Here is a 22,265-nt window from a genome sequence, read left to right as displayed (position 1 = left end):
GCTGTGCCCTAAAATGGCATGGTTGGGAGAGAAGAGAGAGGGGAGGAATCTAGTGTGGGTTAAACTGATTTTTAAAACAATCTGGGAATTAGTAATCTGAAGTAAATGCCTTATTCTTCATCAAAGCATGATTTGTGCAGTGGCAATACAGGACAGAGTTAATTAAAACTCACTGTGCTGTAGCAGTGTGCGAGTTTGTGTGTGCCTTTGAAGCCTGAAATATATTTTGTCCATTTTACCTACGGAGGGCCAACATTAAGTTTCCCTTTGGCATGTATGGTCTACTTCCCAATCTAAATGCTGAGAGTTTTCAGTAGTTTAGGTAGCCTGCTTGCTTACAGGTTATGAATAGGAGATACGCCCCTTGGGATAACTAGAAATAACGGCCAAAAACTGACAGAGAGCAAGTCTAGGTTGGACATCAGGAAGAGCTTCTTTACGGTAAAGGTTACCATAATCTGGAATGGTCTTCCGAGGGAGGTGGTGCTCTCGCCTACCCTGGAAGTCTTTAAGAGGAGACTGGACAACCGGCTGGCTGGAGTCATCTGACCCCAGCACTCTTTCCTGCCCATGTTCACTCTATGATCTACCAAGGTCCCTTCCAACCCAAAGAATCTATGAAATCTAGAAAACATTGCCCTCAAATGATAGAGAACAGAAGATAAATTAATCAGGTCACCAATATACATTGATTCCTTTTTGCATTGTTTTTATAAAGTGTACAACTAATAAGTAAATTTAAGCAAAAAGTTATACAGTTCCTGCATGAGTATTGAGACTTCATTTACTGCAGTAAGTAACTCTTTACCAAAGTAAACAGACTGGTTAGGCAACATAGCTAGAATATGTTGCCATCAGTGGGTTATTTCTATGGTTACCTCTCTTTACTTTAGGTGGCTTGGAATAGATAATCAAACGATTCCCTGTCCTTTAACAAAAACTAATATAAACAACTTTTTAAACTTGCAGCTTCTGGGGTTTTTAAAAGCAACCTGCTCAATTGCATAGAAAAATGAACTGGGCAGTTGACCTTAGAGATGCTCCTTTTTTCCAGAGTGCAGAAGAACAAGGAACATATGGCCTGTGCTGCAGCCATGGTCAAAAAGGAATATTATTGGGGAAGTTGTCAATATAAATCACATTTGTAACTTAGACTTGCTACTTACTAGCATTTAAAGATTGGCTTACAAACTGTTACCTTTTTTTGCTCTCAGATCTTGGAGGCAGGAAGCCCACTAGATTTAGAAATGTGGTTGAACGTTTAGTTTGTGTGTGCAGAAAATGGAGAGTGCTGCCATGCTAGCAAAAGGCAGCTGTGTTAGTTAACAGACCTGCACACTCATCAGAGAAGAAGATTCACTTTTCTAGTCATTTGAATTTTCCTTAACAGGAGAAAGAGAACAGGGACTGTGTAGCAGGGGTACAACGGCGATGCTGTCTGATTTCACAACAATTCTTGTTATAAAATGTATCCCAATGGCACAAAGCTAGCTGTCATGATTGGACAGGTTTTGTCTATGTTTGAATTTTGAGAATTAAACTGAAGAAGGGTGTTTGTGCCCAAAAGCTTGCAAAGAACAATTTTTCCAACTGTTTAGTTGGTTTAATAAAAGATATCACATCTGCCCAAAGAACCTTGCCTGCTTATGATCTTAGACCAACATGGCTACAGTCTACACCCCTGAGAATTAAACCTTCATGTTCAGGAATGGCAGGAGTTGGAAAAATGGTTTTTTGCAAGCTTTCGGGCACAAACACCCTTCATCAGGCATAGTGAGACTGCTGGTGTTGTGTTCTCCAAGGTAGAAAATAAGCCAATTTACAAGAAGTTTGTGAGAATTCAAATGACTGGAAGGTTGGAAGGCAACGGGTAGAGATAGGAGGGGAGGTGGGAAAGGGACCTTAGACCAACACAACTACAACCTACATCCCTGTATAAATAGCATCACAATTGTTAAGAACCTGATTCTGGCTTTACAGTGGTTACAGCCCATTAACATGAAGGGAACAAGTAAAGTAACGGCAATGTAACGGGACCCAATTTAGACCTAAGAAGAAGTCGGTTTGAGCTGCCTATGTAGATGAAGTTTCCTCATTCCCCAGTAAGTTCCAGAATAAGTGCTCAGATGTGCAGGTGTTCAAGTAGGAACAAAGGGAAAGGAAGAGGAATTGACTAAATGGGTTCTGCTAATTAACAAGCGTAGTTATCTGAGGGACAAATCAATTTGGCAGTCAGAGATGGACCCTGCAGTGGTGAATAGAGCTTGTGGCAGAGTACATTAAGGAATGCAAGACAACCTGGCTTGGCCAAATGCCAATGCAAATGTTCGAGTGGCTAATAATAGTGGGTGTAAGTGCACCTGTGTGTCTTCAGGGCTGCAGATTAGAACAGTGGGGCTCACAACTCCCCCACCTCTCCTTTCCCAGAGCACCTGGATTTGTGCTACAGCGACCTTGTTGTCCTGCAGCTACTGTCTTGAGACTGAGGCCAGGTACAGACATTCAGAAAACCTGAGGTGGAATCAATGTAACTTACGCAGTTATCTGAAAGAGGTGTAGTTTAGATCGGTAGTGAGCAGAACACACAATCGCTCCTTGGTGCGGGTGCGGGGCAGATCTTAGAATGAGTTCCACCATTTTTAATCTAGTCTGTGTGCATTGAACTTCTGTTCTCTTATGGGTATATTTCAATTTCCGGTCACTTACTGGTAAAAGTGTAATGTTTGTACCTGGCCTGAGTTGGGCTGTAACTGGCCCCTTTTGATCACCAGATTTGCTTGAAGAGACATGGCTTTGAAAAAAATGGAGACTTGGAGAGATGGCACCTACTGTACGGGGTGGTGATGAAGGTGATATGGAGTTCTTGACTCTTGTTTTTTTCTGATTTTAATATTTGGTTTCAAGCCCTTAGTCTTAACATCATAAGTTGTTTTTATATGAGAAATATTTCCCCTTTATTCTAGTCCTTGTTATGTAACAGTGCTTACTAGAGTTCTGAATCTTTCAGTCCTTTAAGGTTTGTCTAGGCTAGTGTTTGTGGTCTTGTTTTATATTTATATTTAAGTAATTGCTAATTAACTCAGGGTAACTAACTGATTCATTTGTAAATGCTAGCCTTGTTATACTCCCCAGATATTTTGATCCAGGACCAAACACTGGCACTTTTACTCAGAGCCCTTTGTATTCTGCATTTTTGTGAACACAGAGCAAGCAACCCTGGAGTGCTGTGTTTTGGCCCTAGCATCTGTGATTTTGCTCCATCTATGATTCAGGCACCCCTGTCAGTACCAGACTGCATCTTTTTTTGATCGGTGTTGTTCACAAAGGGAATGTGCTACACGATGTCATCTTCTGCTGCTCGTAAAAAGTAGGGTCAAAAACAGGATTCTTGGGTTCATCAATTGCCACACTCCCATGGGAGTTATGTAGCACTTCCATATGGCTTTATAAACAGTTAGTCTTCTTTGGAATAACTGTTAATTTACCCAAGAGTTTTAGTAAAGGTGTTTCTGCACCTCCCAAGGGTACTCAGAAATGTATTATAAAAATCAGCGAGTTAATCTAATTAATATTGCTGTGTAATTTGAATGTAGTGTGCTGAGCAATGCACAGAATTCTGCATTGAACTACCAGCTGTATTACCAGCTACAGAATCCAGATTATAAAGTATAGAAAATTTTGCAACTCTGATTATGATTGATGGCAGATCTGTTTCCAGATTATCTGTGTGTTTCACTATGTCAGTGCTTCCTAAGTAGCTTAATTGTTTTAGCTAAAATAGGTATCACTGAAATGGGGGTGAGGGGACTTTAGTTAAGTATAACACTGAGGAAAATAGCATTCTATTTTAAAACAAATATTTAAAAAATAATTTTCTAAAAATTATGAGACTGGCAATGAAGCAGTAGCAAACGTCTGATTAATATCTTAATTACATTTTGTCCAAAGGTGCTGTCAAGCTTTCCTAAGAGTTTGTTGCAAGTGTTAGAGAACAAAAAAGTAAAATAAGATTTTTAGTGTGTCTTCTGTTATGACTCGTGCTTTAGGCAGTGTCACTCTCCCAGATGCTAGGTGTGTATTATTATTTCCAAATGTCCTTTTGAAATACACTGGGGGGCTGCTGTGTTCAGGGGTTGTATGCATTTCTTACCAGTAACTTGCAGCAGCTTCTTGATAGTATGAAATTATCATAAACATGTTGTTTAAATAGCATGAGGAGCCTCTGTGTACAGTGACTTCTCTAAAGCAAATTAAGTTTTTTGTAAGGTACAGATTGCTCTTAAATCATAACCTAACATCTGCCTCTCTTGATTCTCATCCCCTCCACTGCCACCAGGTGTGTACTTCAGCCATCTCCTGGAAGACTGCTTGCTTCCAAGATTGAAAGGCTAGTTCTCCATAATGCAGCAGTTCTTTGATCCTCTTAAGGTTGACAGTGGGGTGAATATATGGTGATACATATATATTGAAATGTCACAAAATGAGGGTTAGACTGTAAGGGCTTGTACAGCCAGGATGAGATTCTAGTTGATAGCCCAGCAGTATAATGCTTTATTTCTTGCAAGTCCTCTGATTTTCCTGCTTTTTCAGTGATAATTTTTGTGCCTCTTCAATTTTTAAAATCCCCCCTTTTAACAACATAGAGAAGAAATCCTGATGTTAGACACAACTTTGCATAAAGTTAGAGAGGAATTGGAACATTTATAAAAGTGTATCATCAATTACCAAAAGCGTCATCAAAAATAACATTTATGATGAAGCTTATAGGAATAGTAATTGAGGGTTAGTTATTATAGCTGTTTGCTTTGAATTGCAGGTCTGACATAATAGTCTCTTATAAGCTTTGCCTGCTAGCAGAGAGTTATTAAAATAAAGAGGTGTTTTAGGCTTACTCAATATCATCTTGAGAGACAGAATGAGGCACCTCTAGTCACATCATTGTAACGCACTAATTGCCCTTTTCTTTCATGCATCACAATTAGAGTTTGCGGAGTTACACAAGCACTTTTTAAAATAAGGCCACAGAATCTGAATCTGTATTATGCTTGCTCAAAATGGCAGCTGTGATGCTATGAATACATTGTTACATTGATGGTATGTTTTTTATAATTAATTTTCATAAGTGATTTACATATTCTGCATTCTGTTTATGGTATAAAATGCATGCCTTAATACAACAGAGTTAATACTAATCCATTTATACAACACAGGTTGTTCAGTATGGAAAGCAGTTAGGCTCAAAATCACGTGTTAAATACTGGAGCTGATTTTTTTTTTAAAGGAACTTCTAGTGGGAAGCTTGTGTTTCAGTTGAGATTGAACAGTGACTAAAGAGAAAAGTCTTTTATTTTCTAGTTCTCTTCTGTTAGCACAGTGCTTTAATACTGTGTTGCAAGCAGTCCAAGACTCTGTTTAAATCTAAATAGTTTTATTGAGATAGAAGAAGAAGAAAATAATTATTAAAATAATTACTTTGAATGTTGAGTTTAATTAAACTGTTGTTTATTTGTTTGTTTTTTGAAAAAAACCTACATTTTGGCTCTCAGAATTGTGAAATTGTTCGTTGACTGTTAGTTTTAGTTTTTTGGCTATAGTCTGGCAAATTTTCCAAGGTCCATGCAAGGGGATGGTTGTACAAGCACACAAGAGAAATTGAGGGACCAAATAAAAAAAGGAAAAACATAGTATAATATTTGGAAGGTAGAGCATTCCATTTGAGAAAAAGAAGTGAATTCAGGAATGCTATCTATTAGAGAATAGAAGAGAATGGAATGAAGGTAGGAAGGGAAAGAGAGAACAAGAATGAGAGGGAAAGTTGCATTACAAACAGGCAGACATAATTAAAATGCACTTCTGATGAACTAAGGAGGCACATGCTGGCCTTCAGCTGAGATTTAGAACCTTGCAGCTCTTTGCTGTATTGGTGGGACTTTAGGGTTCACTGTGCATATAAGAAGGCACAGACTGTGTTTGTCCATGTGAAGTATTAATAGTCTGTTGGGATTTTTAACTGTTTGAGAGAAGAATAGAACGAATTGCTTAACAAAAGAAATATTCTTTTTTTTTTTTTTTTACTGTTATAACGCTGCAAAGTTCTATCTTCCTTAGACTTTTTTTCCCTTGACATTTAAAAATTGCCTTTTGGATTGAGGTGAAGAATCAGAGATTTTAACTCAAAGACTTTTTAATACGTGAAAAGGTGTGAACCAAGGACTGGAGATTAAATAGTTCCTGCAAAACTGACCCAGTTCTTATCAATTTAACTGCTTTCCACAGTGTTCTGAATGTCAGCAATAAAAGCTGAGAAGACAAGTCAGTTTTGATTCCACGGCAGCTTGGAAAACTGAGCAGTAGTAGCAGTCTGAGAGCTGCCTGCAGACTTAGGAAAAAACTCATCATCACTTACAATCATTGCATATTTAGGAGATACTCTTCCTAATCCTAGAGACCAGAAAGCTGTTTTGTTTTTTTTTTGTAAGATTACCTTTTGCAGAAGCTCATGATTTTTATCACAGACTAGTGGATGAATAGATTGTTTTCAAGTCCCACTGTGGCATGCCCATGCCCTCAGCACCACTACTAGCATGTCCTGTCCACCTGGGCACTACTTTGGGGCCTACGTGCCTAGAGGTGTCGTTCAGTGTTTCTTTTCTTTGACCCTGAGGTCTCTGGCAGTATTTCTTGTGAAACTCCTCCTCCCCTGTACCTCACCCCTTTCCAGTCGGGTGGTCTGCTTCAGGTGGTACCAGGCGTTGGTGCCGTTCATTTCCATGGGAACTCCTGCCTACACAGTTCTTCACAGCAGTATGACCAGGTTCCCCTGCCTTAAGGAATGTACAACTTAACTATACTGAACACAAGATGCCCTAATGGCGCAGGTGAGCAGGGCACCAATGCTACCTGCCTGTAATCACTTCAGTTCCATGCTGTAGGCCAAGGGTGGGAAAAATGTGGCCCGGGGACTGGATGTGGCCTGTCAGGCAATTCTATCCAGCCCGCAGAGCCCCTAAAAATTTAGAAAATTAATATTTATCTTCCCCTGGCTGCCTATCATGCAGCCCTCGATGGCTTGCCAAAACTCAGTAAGCGGCCCTCTGCCCAAAATAATTGCCTGCCCCTGCTCTAGGTTCAGCGGACCGCATTTTACCTAGCTCCCACACTTCCCCAGGTGCAGGCCAGCATTGTCCTTGCAGGAATTTCTGACTGGGCTCACTCATACATGATGCACAGGGCCCTGTGGGCACCCAGTGAGATCCCTCTCTTGGTGGGTCCCAAAAGTCCTTCTCAGACAGCCTGCTTCCTGTCCTGACTGCCCTCAGAGCACCTGTTGGTGTGGTGAGCAAGCGGTTGCTTTAACAGGCACATGTCCCCCACCTCGTCTCAGCACTGGTGGCTCCTCCACTGACACCAACTCTCTTTCCCACAGCTTCCTGGCTATCTGTAGTGGCTTCTGGTTCGGCAGGGGCTCCTGCCTTAGGAAGGGTCCCCAGCTCTACTGCTACGGGTAAGCATGTTCCCAGGCCCCCGCCTGCCATGGGCTGGGCTCTGGCAGCATTATTCAGTGGCCAGCTTCTGCAGGGGCTCACTGGTTCTGCTCCAGATACGGGGAAGGTCTTGGGCAGCATTTCCGGTGCTCCCTGTCCCTCCCCCAAGGCGCAACTGAGGAGCTCTTTTTATCCTGAGAGCCCTCCGGGGCTGGGCCGCTCTGCAGGCCCCCCACCCCGGCCACGTGGTGCCGGCCAGTTTCCCCGCTAACTGGCCACCTGGATGCTGCCACTGGTGTGTCTGCTGTGAGCCTGCCACACCTGCTGTATTTGTTCAGAAATAAACTGTTCCTGGAAGGATCACAGTCTCTCTTCTTTCCTGCATAGAGGACTGAGTTGTGTGGCATATCCTTGGATGAAAAAGGAATTAACATATTTTACATTAAATGGATGCTTTGAATCTAAGTTGTCTGAAAACATCTGTTTTAGGCAGCTCTAAGACTACTAGATTTGAAAGAGAGAGACTAAACCAACTCTTTTTCTGTATTTTAGTTTTACATCTGACACCTCTTTTCACATTGCATTTTTTGTCTCGCGTATAGCAGAGAAAAACATAGATTTTAAAAATAGGAATAAGTGCCAAACTGCAAAAACAGGCAGGGCAGCTTGTGGGCAGGCATCATGCTTCTTTGTTGAAGGTCCCTAGATTTCAAGTTGGCTAGACGTGGTCAAAACTCAGAATTTTCATTCTGCAAGAAAATCTAGCATTTCACAATTTCTTTTGTTCCTCGATTGGATGAAATAGTCAAAATGTTATAATTGTGAAGCAAAAATTTTGGAAAATTTTACTCTGAGAATATTAAAACTATTCATTCAAACTGTTCAATAAGGGTGAAAATTAAAAGTTGGTCATGCCAGGCGTCTTTCAATAAACTTGATAACTTATTGATATTTTCTATCAGAAGACAAGAACTAGATGAGAACATTTCTGGTGAAATACAGTTCTCACCGTTTTTGAAGACTGCAACCTCTTCAAGCACTTGAGAGGTCAAAATCCAGTATTTTCACTGCTATTAACATGAAAATACTGCCCCAGTCACTCAGGCTCAAGCTGGAGGCTGAATAAACTAACAGGAAAACATTGTACTTCTCAACCACATGGTGGCACGGAGAAGAAACGGGGGAAGTGTGCCAGCACATAAGACAGTTTGTGCCAGTGCGGGTGTTGTCATCGACCTCTGCTTGTTTGCATCTCTTGCATGCTCGTGTCTTTTAGTGGGTTGCAGTAATGTAACAACTTTTACATTCCTGTTGTCCAGAACCTATCATCCCAGGTTATCCCAGACTGCTGCAGAATAGCAACAAGGAAACCCTTGTGAATCTCCCTTGTGATCTAGGAAGGCTGTTTTTGAATCTCTCTTTTAGGAATTCCCCAGAAATGCTTGAATATAAGCAGGCATTGAATGAACCAAATAATGAGGGTGCAGGTGATATGCTGATTTTATTTATTTACTGTGCTTTGCCTCTGTCTCATGCAAGTGTCTGCTTGTGCGTGAGATTGTTTAAATATGGAAGACATGGCCATATTTTACTTTCTTAAAAAGTAGCAGTTACACACCTGGTCTGACCTGGTAAATGCCAGTGATTGAGTAGAAGCAAAGATTTCTTAGGGTGATAGGATACGGGTGCTCTTGCTCTTCATGGAAGAAGATCCTTCCTTTTTATTTAGTTCAAGGAAAACAGAAGTTGTCTGAATGTGAAAAAGCGGGTTGATGGGCATCTGTTCCTACAAGGTCTCAATGCCAGGAGAGAGAGAAAAGGTGATATAAACCATAACATCTGAGTACTTAAGTAATCTTATGAAAATAAAAAAATTAACTGTGAAACTATTCCTATAGTATTAGGTTTTCTGGGGTTAGTAATATGTGCTTACACTAAAGAGGTTGTTGTTGCTACTGTGAATTGGTTTATAAGATTATGCTGTGGGCAGGGGGAAGGAGTTAAAGACTGAAAAAATGTAAATCGGGTGACTTGACAAGCATGATTTCAAAAATCTCCAAGAACAGAAGTTTCTTAAGTTCTTTTGTGTTGTTTAATGCAAGTTGATCATTTTATTATAATTGATTCACTGAAATATTGATCCCTCAGGAACTTAACCTCATTTTTAAAGTTTCTATGACTATGTCAGGTCTGTCTTTATTGACTCAAGGTGTTTGACGTTGCAATTCCAGGTCACTTGCTAACTTTTCTATTTCTTCAAAACACTTGGCTACATTAAGAATATCTGTGTCCACCAGTATAGTAGCTGACTCCTTGGAAGTCTTTTCATCCATCTGTATAATAATTGTATAAATTCCGTACAGTGTATATGTTACCTGTTTGGTATGGTGATAGCTTGCATAACGTTGTACTCCTGCTAGCTGCAAGAAGTCTTTTATAGTCATATTTCTTTCTTCCTCTTTTGTCAAACCAATGTGAAGGAAGTGTGCCAGATATGTAATTATCTCTCTTTCTGTTACTAGTTCAGCATAAGTTGAAGTGCATTCCGTATGTGTGCCTGTGTTGGTTGCTTTGTTGGAATGAAAATGCAGCTCATCTTGCTTGCTAATGTCTGCTGATCCTGTCAGTCCGTTCTCTGGGAGTTCTTTGGTGAGGCTGTGGGTGTGAAGCTTGACATAGCTGGCGTCTGTTTTATCCAGGTGCGGAGTATTCCACATCTTGGGAGATAATTCAGTGGTAGATGCATTGCCCCTTGTTTCTTGCTTCTGAGAAGCCACTATAAGATGCCACTGTTGATTTTTTTGACTAAGCCAGGTTTGACTCATAGCGAGCTCATGTAAAGCAGTGTCATAATAGTGCTCTTGCACAGTAACCTTATCCAGGCATATTGCCTGAAGCTGCAGCAGCTTGGTTTTACTTGTGTCCTTTAGCCAGTATTTCTGTTGGAGCTGGACCTTATGGACTTTGGGTTCATTCTTTGTTGCTGCCATCTCCCTGTTAGAGGAAATTTTTATTTAAAATAAGTAATTTGTTTATTAATTTTCCTTGAGAGTAATTTTTACAGCTGGTAATGGGAAGCCTCAGAAAGTAGTTATATTTTTGTCTAGCCCACTCCAACTCCCAAACTGTCTTGTCTAGAAAGAAGAATTTAAAAGATTCCTAGTGAGTAATCTGTCCCTTTCAGTGCTGAGCTTTACATTGTCTGCCCCAGCTAAGGCATGGTACCTGCACACCCAAGGTCCTGCATCACTTTAATGTGATTTTTTTTCCATCTTGAGAGGTAGGACATCAGCTCTTCAAAATACAGAATTGAGCTTTAGTTGTCTCTGAGAGAAGTCCAGCTCTATCCAAGAAGCAAGCATGTGAGGAGCACCCTGTGGTTTTTGGGGAAGATGATAATTCTCTACATCACAAGCAGCTCTGAGAATAAACTCATGACTATTCATCAAGTGCTCAGATGCCACAGCAGTGAATGCCACAAAAAGGTTATGCTTGTAACAGTGCCTGCACAGAATAGCTCAACTTCATGTACTAGACTGGTCAACAGCCCTTAAGTTATTGTTTCCTGTAACTTGGGTCAGAGAGCAGGGAAAGACTGTGTACATTTTCTGTTCACTACAGTACTGTTCTGTAGTTACAGCAGAGGAGTTTGGAAATACTCTATGCCAGTGGTCACCAACCAGTCAATCATGGAGCCTCTGATAGTTGATCTCAGTCTGTCAGAGGCTCCACAATAGGGAGCAGCAGGACACATGTGGCTGGGTTGAGCCGAGCCGCACTCCGGGCCGCCTGGACTGGGCTGGGTGAGTGGGGTCAGTGCCCAGGCAGCTTGTCCGGGAGGTGGAGGGGGGGTAGAGGCAGGGCAGGGGATGGGGTGGGGCAAAGGTGGGGGGGAAGATCCTTTGGCGCCAAAAAGAGATCTTCACCATAAAAAGATTGGAGACCACTGCTCTGTGCTTTCCTGGAAGGTCTTACTTTTTTTCTACACTAATGCATTACTGGTCAAACCTAATCTTTTTCCAGTGTTTTTTAAACTAATAGCTAATTGCACAGCATACATAACTTCTGGCTGCGATATGAAATCATTATAAAAATGTTTTAAAATGGAACATACTCAAGTAAATCATAGTTAAACTTCCTCATTTTATCTCTTCCATTGACCAGTGATGGGTATGCATTTACTTTGGTTATTTACATTCTGCTGATCCATAACAAGCCATATAAGTTTGCACTTACCTTCTTTTTAAATGGATGGATCTGTTTCTGTATCCTCTGAGAAAATGACTTGGTAGAAAAGGATCATTCTCATTATCTTAATTCAGTAATTTTCATAGAATAAACAACAGGTATTAGAAACTTTCTTTTGCCTTCTCTAGTGCTGTAATGAACATTCAGGTTTTCCTTCCTTTAAGGCAGTGTTCACTGATTTCTCCTAGTCCGTTTAGTTGCAACTTGGAGCTACTATGGCAACTATGCACGTGGTAGAAGCTTGTAGGTATTTGCTGTTTATGGATACCTCTGGTTAGCTTGGAGTTGCCTAATTGGGCTATTTGTGTGTGCAAATCTGTTGGGTAGAGAACCAGTTTTAAAGTTCCTTAATGCACGCTTCTAAATTTTCTCTGCTAAGCTAGATATGTTGATTCATGTTTTGCAACCCTAATGCAGTTTCACTCAATGAAATGCTGTATCTGAAGTATTGCGAGAGGAAAAAGATTCTGCTGAAACAAAAGAAATTTAGCTAAGATGAGGATACAAAATACTATCATCCAAACTCACTTGCTCATAAGCTAGAATTTTTGTTTTGTACTGTAATCAGAGAAAATAAAAGGTTACAATGACGTATGCTGCAGTCCCTTCAAACTACATTTTTCTTTTTTGAATGGTGTTTAACATGGATGTTAATTATGTGGATAACTTGGGAAAAACCCCAAGTAAACCTGGTGATCCTAAATTCTGTGCCCAGCTAAACAGGTGATGATGGCAGCTTTTGTTTTTAGTAACGAGCCTTTGAATGAGCCTCTGAAACAACAACAAAAAAAGCGCAAAACAGTTTCCCAGTATGGGGCTGCACTTGGGGTGGACAGCAGCGATGCTGGGAGGACACTATGGGGGGGGGGGCTGCAGCCACCCCAAAATTCACCATAGCCTCTCACCGCCAGCCCCTCCTCCCAGTGCTGCTGCCACTGCTTGCCTCTAGCATAGTGCAGCCCAGCCCAGCTCAGCCCTCGCTGGGAAGAGCCTGGCACTGGCCCCAGCCTGCAGCTGCAGGTGCCTCTCCCTGCCCTGCGCAGACCTGGGGGCATACAACCCCTTCCCCGCCCCCATGCCCTCCGGGGTGCACAGAGTGACGGAAACCCCATCCTCCCCTCCCCCCGGTACTCCTGGACAAGTCACGTCTGTCCTGCCTCCCACCCTGGCTGGGCAGTGCCTGCCCCAGCCCCAGCCCCAGCCCCTGCCCTACTCCCTCCCTTACTGCAGGGACCTCAGTCTATCTCCTGCATGCCCCTTCCCTCCCTCTTCCCCTTCTACCACACCAGATCTACCAGCTGCACATAGCTCTTCAAGCTTTTGGGTTGTATATCAGAAATTGGATCAGTATCAGCTGATATGCCTCCTTCAAAATCAGCTATTGGTATCAGCCCCCAAAATCTCTGAGCCCCCACTAAAATATTTAAAAACAAATGAAAAAAAAACTGTCAGCTGGAAAAAATGAATATTTTGTCATTAAATATCATGTAATCAAACCTCTCAATGCAAAGGTCTTTTTTTTTAGCAATGCATTTTATATAGTATTACTTTTGACAAGTATTGGAGGCACTTTTTATAAAGTGGGTTAATATTAAGTGATTATATCAGTAGAAGATCAAAAAATGGTTAGTGGTTAGTAATTTTGAAAATGTTGCAGCAGTTTATTAATCCTCAGTAATATGAAAGTTTTGTTTATTCCAAGATTTAAATGTTATAATTTTTACTTCCATTTTAATTGAATATATAAATAGCATACAGTTTAACAATAGGTAATGAATGTTTTGATATAAACAAATAAGATATTAAACTTAACTGAAAGTGTGTGAGGTGTAAGAATTTGAAAAATTCATTTATATAACATATAGCTTTATCTGACTTACAGAAATTGCCATTCTGAGGGGAAAAAAAGTCACAATACCATCCTTGTGTTTTGAACTCCTGGATTTAAATTTGGATGTAAACATTTAATATGGGTAAGTTACTCTGCTTTTATTTATTGATTTGTTTCTGGTTTGCTTTTTACAATGTACGCAGAATATAAAATAAAATAGTAAGACGGATCACACAGATGACACTAAGATGTGGGGGGATGTGGGCACGCTAGAAGGGAGGAATAGGCTGCAATCGGACCTAGACAGGTTACAGGGGTGGGTGGATGAGAATAGGATGGGATTCAACACAGACAAGTGCAAGGTGCTGCACCTGGGGAGGAAGAACCAGCACCATACCTACAGGCTGGGGAACTCCCTTCTCATCAGGGCAGAGGCAGAAAAGGATCTTGGAGTCGTCATTGATGCCAAGATGAACATGGGCTGGCAGTGTGGGGATGCAGTCAGGATGGCCAACCGCACCTTGTCGTGCATCCACAGATGCATCTCAAGCAGGTCCCCCTCTGTGTGGCACTGGTCAAGCCACAGCTGGAGTACTGTGTCCAGTTCTGACCGCCACACTTCAAGAGAGATGTGGACAACATGGAGAGGGTCAAGAGGAGGGCCACTGGCATGATCAGGGGGCAGCAGGGCAGGCCCTATGAGGAGAGGTGACAGGACCTGAACCTGTTCAGCCTCCAGAAGAGAAGGCTGAGGGGGGATCTAGTGGCCTGTTACAAACTAGTCAGGGGGGATCAGCAGGCACTGGGGGAGTCCCTGTTCCCCTGAGCACCGCCAGGAGTGACTAGGAATAACAGTCACAAGCTGGCAGAGGGTAGTTTCAGACTAGACATCAGGAGGCGCTACTTCACTGTCAGGGCAGCTAGGATCTGGAACCAACTTCCAAGAGAAGTGGTGCTGGCTCCTACTCTGGGGGTCTTTAAGGAAAGGCTGGATGAACACCTTGCTGGGGTCATTTGACCCCAGTGCTCTTTCCTGCCATGACAGGGCGTTGGACTTGATCTGCTCAGGTCCCTTCCGACCCAACCAACTATGAAACAACAAAGTAAATTGTTTCCTGATGGCATCAAAACTGTTTTGGAAATTAAACTGTTCTGGAAGAAGTTTGGAGACTATTGAGGGAATTAACAGGATGCCAACTGTCAGATAACCCCTGGAATTCTTACTGAATCATCCTGAGATGTCTGCAGCATACAGGTGTCATAGGGAATTGATCACTCACCATTTATTGGCCTCAAGAATTACATTGCAAAAATCTATAAGAGAAGTGACACCCTTAGAATTGCTGACTGGTTTCAAGACGTTTGGGACATTTTAGTAATGGAAAAATCGTCCTGTTAAGTCAGTCCTGGCACAACTGAGCTGCTTTGTTGGGCAAAACACCCGTCACCTGTTGTCCCACCCATTGATGCTTTAGAATAATGGGCAACATGCTCTACTGGGACTTAAGGGGCCTGGTCCTACAAACTCCAGAATTCCCATGGAGGATTGGGCCCTCAAGCCCTGGGAGCTCCTGCCTGGCTTTTCCCACTTACCAAGACAAGCCATGGAAATCAAGTGCTTAACCCAGAATGTGGCATATCCAGATTCCGTTCCCTCCTCTGATTGCAGGAGCCAGAACCCACTTCTAGCAGAGTGTCATTATTGTACACTGTGTTCTGAGGTGTTCCTAATCTCTTTTGGCAGTGTTGTTCTACTTGTACAATAGAACCGAGATAACGTGTAGTTATGTTCCTTAGTGACTGGGAAGAGGGGGGTGTCCAGCTCTACAGGACTACTATGGTATTCCAGAGGAATAAAGCAACTGTGCTCTTTCAAGTAAAAGCCACTTATGCTGTCTCCTGAGTAGAGTTACATATGTCAAGTTGGAGAGCTTAACTTATTTAATACGGTAATTATTTTGGAGCATCCGGTAAGAAAGACTAGTTAGTAGTTTTTACTACCGTATTTACTCAAGTATAACATGAGGTGTGCCCCCCTCCCTCAATCATTGCGGGCAGGGGGGATCTCCTCATCTTACATTCTCATACAAGGAAACTTCATTAAATGCATTGCCTGTTGTGCTGTCATAACCAGCATATACTCAGTAATGGAACCCATCTATGAAGTTTATTAAATACAGCCAACCTTGAAAATGACTTTGAAGTACATGGCCCATATTGGACAACCAAAGCCGGAGAGAAATCCCCCATCACCATAATTGTATAGTTGAGATCTTCCCATTGGGAGGCATTTGTAGACTGTCTCAGGGGTCAGCCTGATCACAGTGCAAGGGACAGGCCTTCACCTTCTAACTACATCAAGTCATTCAAAGCCAAGAAAGGGCTCTCCCATGCCAGGTAAATAGAAACACCTTTTTTTATTTGCAAAAATATGTGTTCCTATGTATATATGTATGTGTATGTGTGTGTGTATATATATGTATGTATATATGTAAAAAATGTATATATATTGCAGAGCTTCTGCCAAAACTATCCTATGGCCACTGTGACTCACCTGATAGTCTAAAACGCATCATTGCCATTGCATCATATGCATTCCCATCACAATATCTGCACCATGCACCTGTGCTCCTCCATGTCTGTGTGCTTGCGTGACCATCACCAACACTCATGCCTGTCACAAGGAGACCTTTCCTATACCCTAAGATCACCCCATACCCCTGACTCTTTCTTTCCCAGTTCTTTCAGTCATCGCTGTAAAAAACAATTGTTTTTAAATTAAATTTCGTGTCTCAGGCCAAATTAGCCAAATCTATTACAAATTCCATTGACTGAGCTGAGCTCGGTTGTTCAAACCCTATGTGGAGCTACCACCAGCAAGCATCTTCCCTGCCAGACTCTTCAGCCTGGGACTTCAGATACTTCCTAATCAATGGCAGCTATCCTCCGTGTAAGCCCAACCCCAGGGGGCTTAGGGTTTGGATGCCCCCGAGTCTTGCTTGCCTTTAGCCAGCAGCCCAAAGGTGTCTGTTTACAGTGTGTTAGGCAGGTCTGCACTGTCTACTATACAATGCCATTCACAGTGATCTGACCTCTGCAGGGAAAACCACCTGCTAGAACATGGTCTCTCTCCTACCAAGTAAGTAAAACCACCTGAGCTGGATAGTGCAGCCAATCTGAATAAGACATGGTGGTGCCCATTGTGCTCAGTCCCCCTTAGTGCCAATTCTTTTTCTGTATATAGAATCTAGTTATTGGGGGGGTCATCTTATATTGAGTAAATATGGTATCATTACCTTTTTTACATTTTGAAATATGGTTTTAAAAGTGTTCCCTATGGCAGAATCTTAAAAGAACATTTCAAAGCTCAAATGTTAAAGCATGCCAGGATTTTGAGCACATCTCATTAATAATGTAAGAATGGCTGCGACCTAGTGGGATGCTGCATACATGGGAATGTTCAGAAAGGCTTTGAAATGTACTTCCAGAGATGGGTCCAGAAGCCTAAATACCAGCTGGAAAATGGAGGAGAGCACCCAAACAAAAGAGAGCTCTTCAGAAAGCTTACACTGAAGGGGATCTCTAGGGGGTGGGGGAATGTGTTGTGTGTTTGGTTTTAGCATAGCATTTTCTGTAGTCAGTTCATCAAGTCTACATTTTTAAAATGCAGACATGTTAAATATTTTGGAGTCTTGAGGACAAAGAGAAGCCTTTGCATTGCATCTGTTCTGGAAAAAATAGGACCTGCTGTGAAGACAGTGTGTTTTGGGTAGAAATATCCCCCTCTATTTTGTTCCTTGTGATGATTAGAACCAAGAAAAATGCTATATTATTCCACCTGGATGCTGTGAACAACTTTGGATTTCTTGCTGAAGCTAGCCGGACCTAGGAAGGTTATTGGAGCAAAGTGCACAGGCTGTTAGAGGAAGTGTAACCTCTTGTATCATTCCACCTTGGCTAGGACTCAGACTGCTTTTCAAGCAGTGGGCATAGAGCATGGATAAAACTTCTGTTGCTCCTGGGTAATGAGGTAAGATGTTGATGAGAGCGAGCTTGAGCCTTGGGAGGAAAAATGGTGTGCATGCTGTGTCCTTAAGCATTTACTTGTCATAAATCAGTTGGGGCCAACCTTTTTTGGCAGGTGTCAGTCTTATCCCCTTCCTTTCCCCAATCAGCTGCTCTGCTCCCTGCATGTGCTCTTTACCCAGTCTGCTGCTCTGTTTTCTGCTTCTTGCCCTGTCTCTTGCTCCGCTGCATGTCCCCTCCCCAATCTACTGCCTAGCGCACACGGGTTATTGCCACCTGTGGCTCATGTGCCCCAGGTTGGCCTTGCCTATCATAGATTTTCAGGTGTTTGCTTTGGCTTTTACAGGAGTTGGACTTGGTTTTCCTTAATAAAGGTGGTAACGTGTACTTTTGTAGACCTGCTAGTTCCATTAATGTGATCAGACTTGGGGCAAGCATTATAATTCAGAATGCAAAGTATAGTGCATTTAGAACTGGTAGAGGCTGTTATACCAGAACTTGATTTTACTAATAATCAAAAATTGCAGCTCCTTGCTATGACAGATTTTTTTGTTTATTTGTTTTGGTAGCATCTATGAATATATATCAAGTCTGCTAAGAGGAAAGCATTGTGAACTCAGTCATTCTCAAACTGAGACCTTAGTGTAGCGACGTTTGTACAAGATTGTCTTTTAGTTTCTGATATCTACAGTGTCAGTAATAAAGCTGGCTAAAGTTGGAATTTGAACTTTATTAATTAGTTATATTTTGTGTGATGCAAGACCAACGTTGTGCACATAGGTAATAGCTGGTAGAAGGCAGGGTAGAGTGGCACCTGATATACAGTCATAAGCCTTTGAGACTGGAGCATTGTCCCAGCAACACTTGCTCAGTTGAGTATGCACTTGACCTCTCAGATCCTTTTCAAAGTTGCTGCTTTCTTGGGTAGTGTCTCCCCTGCTAACCTCACAATAGTCTTAGGTCCCAGATGTAGAGCTTCACGTTTGGCTTTGTTAAAATCAGATTGTTTACCAAGCAATGCTGATTAAATGGAATAGTAGGGAAAATTATACAGAAATAAAGGGATGATGACTAAATTGGAGAACATGGCACTGTTCTATTTATTTGTCAATCTCCTGTTTCTGTGTCATTTACAAACTTCATCAGCGGTGATTTTTAGATTTTCTTCCGGGTTACGGAGAAATATTTGAAATAACATAGGACCACAATCTGATCCCTATGGTATCTATTAGAAATGCATGCACTTGATGGCAATTCCTCTTCAAAATTATACATTAAGACCTCTCAGTCAGCTTTTAATACATGTTTTGTGTTGTTTTAGCAAGCCAGATGCCTACAGAAGTTTATATTGCATCAGCACCATAACCTTTATCAATCCAACTTGTAATGCCATCAGACAGCAAGTTAGTTTCACAGTATCTGTGTTCCAGAAACACAGGGTGATTGTCATTAAATCACCTATTATTTATTAATCATTTTCATGTTACCTATTTTTTGGTTATAATGGTCGGGATTGCTGTTAGGCTAACAACCATAATTACCTTGATCATCCTGATTTCCTTTTTGAAAAATTGGCAGAGTTAGGAATTATACACTGCAACTATGCACAATTCACAAAAATTGGCACAATTCTTTTTGTGTTTATAGTGCTTAACTGCTGATATTCTTTAAATTCTGTACCTGCGATCACAGCTAGATGTGTAAGCTGACCAACAAAAAAAAATTAGTTTTCCTGCAGCATAAATGCAACTTCATTACTATTAATGAGACACAGGGTGGCACACTCTCTCTTTCTCTCTCTCTCTGCTGTGAAATATTATAGAATTATCTCTTTAGCCTATTCATTGCTCAGTATTAGCCACGCTAAGGACATTGTCTCAGGAACTTTCTGTTATGTTTTTCATAAAGTTTTGTCACTAGGTGGTACTGTTGCATAAAGCAAGCTAGAATGTACGGCTCACATTTGCAGTGAAAAGCTTGCTGTAAATGCATACTTCACACAGTCATTTGTTTGGTAGGATCTTCTGCAATATAAATGTAAAGACCCATTATTTTGCACTTGCTGACTATAATTCCTATTTATGTTTGAGCAGTACTTTACTACTTTATTAGGGAGGGCTAAGGGGAAACACAAGTATCCAATAGTGTAAAATGTTGCTGTAAAGAGGAAGGCAGTACATTGTTCTTCATATCCCCTGGAGTTCGAAGAAGCAGTAACTGGGCTAAAATTACAACAAGGAAGACTTATTTTAGACATTAGGAATGCACCAGAATAGTTTACTTAGATAGTGGAATCTCTGTCATCAGAGATGTCTGTGAACAGTTTAGACAAACACCTGTCAGGAAAAGGGTTAGGTAGTTGATCTTGCCTTGGGACAGAAAATGGGCTAGGTGATCTATTCCAGTCCTGTTTTCCATGATTTTATATACAGAAGATGTAAAAAAATTGGCAGCCACTATTTTTCAAGGAAAGGACCTGTGGCATTTCCATTTTGGGAAGGTAAATGTAGCTGTTTTACCTATTTTATTATTGCTGTGTAGAGATTCTTTTTTTGCATTAGAAAGCATAGCTAATATTCTTGTCCAAGTGATTATTCATTCATGAACAGAGGCTTAGCAATGATATTTATGATAGTTCTTTATAAATTGAGGCAGAATATCAGAAAGAAATTCAGAGTGTCACAAGTAGCAATGTAGTATGAATAATCACTTTTACCATGCAGGGCGTGAACCTTTTTCATCTCCCCTTTTGTGGAATCAATATCTGAGGAGCTGAGAAGTCTTGTGCTCTGAAAACAGACTTTGAGGAGAGATAATTGGATGCAGAAGTTATGAATTCAGGAAGGTTAAGGAGAATCAACTACAGGAGTAAAGCCAATGCAATTTAAACATAGTAGAGAGGAATTAAGTAACTTTAAATTGTTACTGCTTGATCCTCCTGGAGACTGCATTGGCTTTACCCAGACTTGCCTGAGTGTCCCCAATGTAGCTCCTTCCAGGCAGGTTTCAGATGGGCACTTGCTATCGGCCATATCTAGGGACTTTCTCCTTTTTGGATCTTTCTAGGCTGCCATGGTGTGTCATTTCTATTATAAAACAGTATTATAGACATGCCTGACTACCCCAGAAAAGCATGGAAACCTCTTCATTTAACTTGGAAAGTTTTAACAGTGATATTCCAAAAGTTAACTGTGAGGGAGAACAAATACTATGTAAATATCTGGAAATGATGAAAGGGGAGAAGACTGTGCTCTGTTATAGATGGTTTGCTTACAATCTGATTCTCCTCATGGGAGAGTGAATTCTGCAGCAAAGTGAAAGAAAAATGGCTGGCTTGAAACACAATTTCTGTGATAAGGGGGAAAGCAGAGGTGACTCTGGTGTCTTCATATCATCAACTTGCATCTGGAGACCAGACTCTCCTAATTGAGAGGAAACCAACTCATTAAACTCAGGACAGAGGGACTTAAAGGCTTATTTTCTTTGTTTGTTGAGAAGCACCACTTCAGGTAGCAGATGCTCAATATAACCACCCGTCTATAGCTTGTGGAAAGTATTCTACAGCTAGGGCAGTTTCAGGTAAGGCACAGCACACAATTACCACAATGTGCTGAAATGCTGAAAAAAACTTGACTGCATGAATCAGAGCAACTCCCTCTATTTTTGTTGTTGGTTGTTAGTTTGTTTCGTATTAAAGCCAGCAGTAAAACTCAATTTGGACATGATGCAAAGTGACATCTGGGTTTTTCCTTTCTCCATTTCAGAGCATTTTTGAGCCCCCACACATCATAAAGCCCAGTCAAGAAGGCGGAGAAGGAAGAGACATGGGCCTGATATGAACGCCACATTTTCCAGAAATTGCATCATGAGAATTGCTTTTCTACTTCAGTATCTCTTAAGGGCCATTAAGAGGAGCAGTTCCAGACCTGGAGATACACTGCTGTCTACCAGTGCTCAGGGATAATAGCTCCCTGTGCGAGTAACCAGGAGTAAGGAAGATGCTTCTTGGTTACCTTAATGAGAAAATATTGGTGGTGTTCAAAGTATAGTGGCTTTTTCATATTGGTGTATGAGGAAGAGAGGGTGGTTTGTTCGTGCACAGGCTAGAAGTATGATCAAGTGGGTCAGAGGCCACCTCTGTCAAGAGTACCGCAGCTGCAGTGGTAAATGTTAGCAAAGAGGGGCAAGTGGTCTCTGGGTGGAGGATCTCGTGTTGCAGGTGTAGAATGATGGAGCAGTGCAACTTGTTCATATTAAACTGGGTACCTTTGTGTGGACATGTGAAAACGGTTTTGTGTGGTTCATCTCTTTGAGGTGGGCAAATTCTGCAATAACTGATCTCTAATTTTAACTTTCAAGAGTTACTTCTTGGTTCAAGCATAAGAATGCTGTTTTCTCAGAGCTTGATTTCAGATGGGTTAACTGGTAGTTCAACTGACTGATGCCTGATTATTGGAGTCAGTGCCATCCATTAGGGCCTCGCATGTACCTTGAATGTTGTTATGCTCCCAAGCCAAGAATGTAAAGGTAGAGCAGCCTGCCTGCTGCTGCTGCCTGCTTGGCCTTAGAGAGGGTCCATGGTGTGGAGGATACTCTGACAGTCTGTTTTTTGCACCTTTCTGAGTATCTGCATAGCTTGTGCCTTACTGTGTCCAGCAAGAAGAAAAAGCAGGAAT

At 41.5% G+C, this 22,265-nt stretch overlaps 2 protein-coding genes across 4 annotated transcripts in view; one reads left to right on the top strand and one right to left on the bottom strand.

The window, feature by feature from the left end:
- RALGPS1 (Ral GEF with PH domain and SH3 binding motif 1) overlaps positions 1 to 22,265 on the top strand; it is a 228,681-nt gene that overhangs the window by 3,985 nt on the left and 202,431 nt on the right. For 2 of the 3 annotated variants that reach the window (XM_090022095.1, XM_090022097.1), the window contains exon 2: positions 13,615 to 13,705. The gene's annotated coding sequence lies outside the window, so the exon portion shown is untranslated. Of the gene's footprint in view, positions 1 to 7,426; positions 7,505 to 13,614; positions 13,706 to 22,265 lie in introns of all 3 variants that reach the window. The other variant, XM_090022096.1, reaches the window with a different exon arrangement.
- LOC149855217 (uncharacterized) overlaps positions 9,642 to 22,265 on the bottom strand; it is a 31,406-nt gene continuing 18,782 nt past the window's right edge. The window contains exon 2 of the mRNA XM_090022100.1: positions 9,642 to 10,478. Coding sequence (XP_089878226.1) covers positions 9,689 to 10,478 — 790 coding nt within the window. The 3' untranslated portion in view covers positions 9,642 to 9,688. The remainder of the gene's footprint in view (positions 10,479 to 22,265) is intronic.

This window comes from Crocodylus siamensis, chromosome 11, assembly GCF_052110815.1.
Source record: "Crocodylus siamensis isolate JL-2025a chromosome 11, ASM5211081v1, whole genome shotgun sequence".
NCBI lineage: Eukaryota > Metazoa > Chordata > Crocodylia > Crocodylidae > Crocodylus > Crocodylus siamensis.
This window is presented reverse-complemented; position numbering and strand designations above follow the sequence as displayed.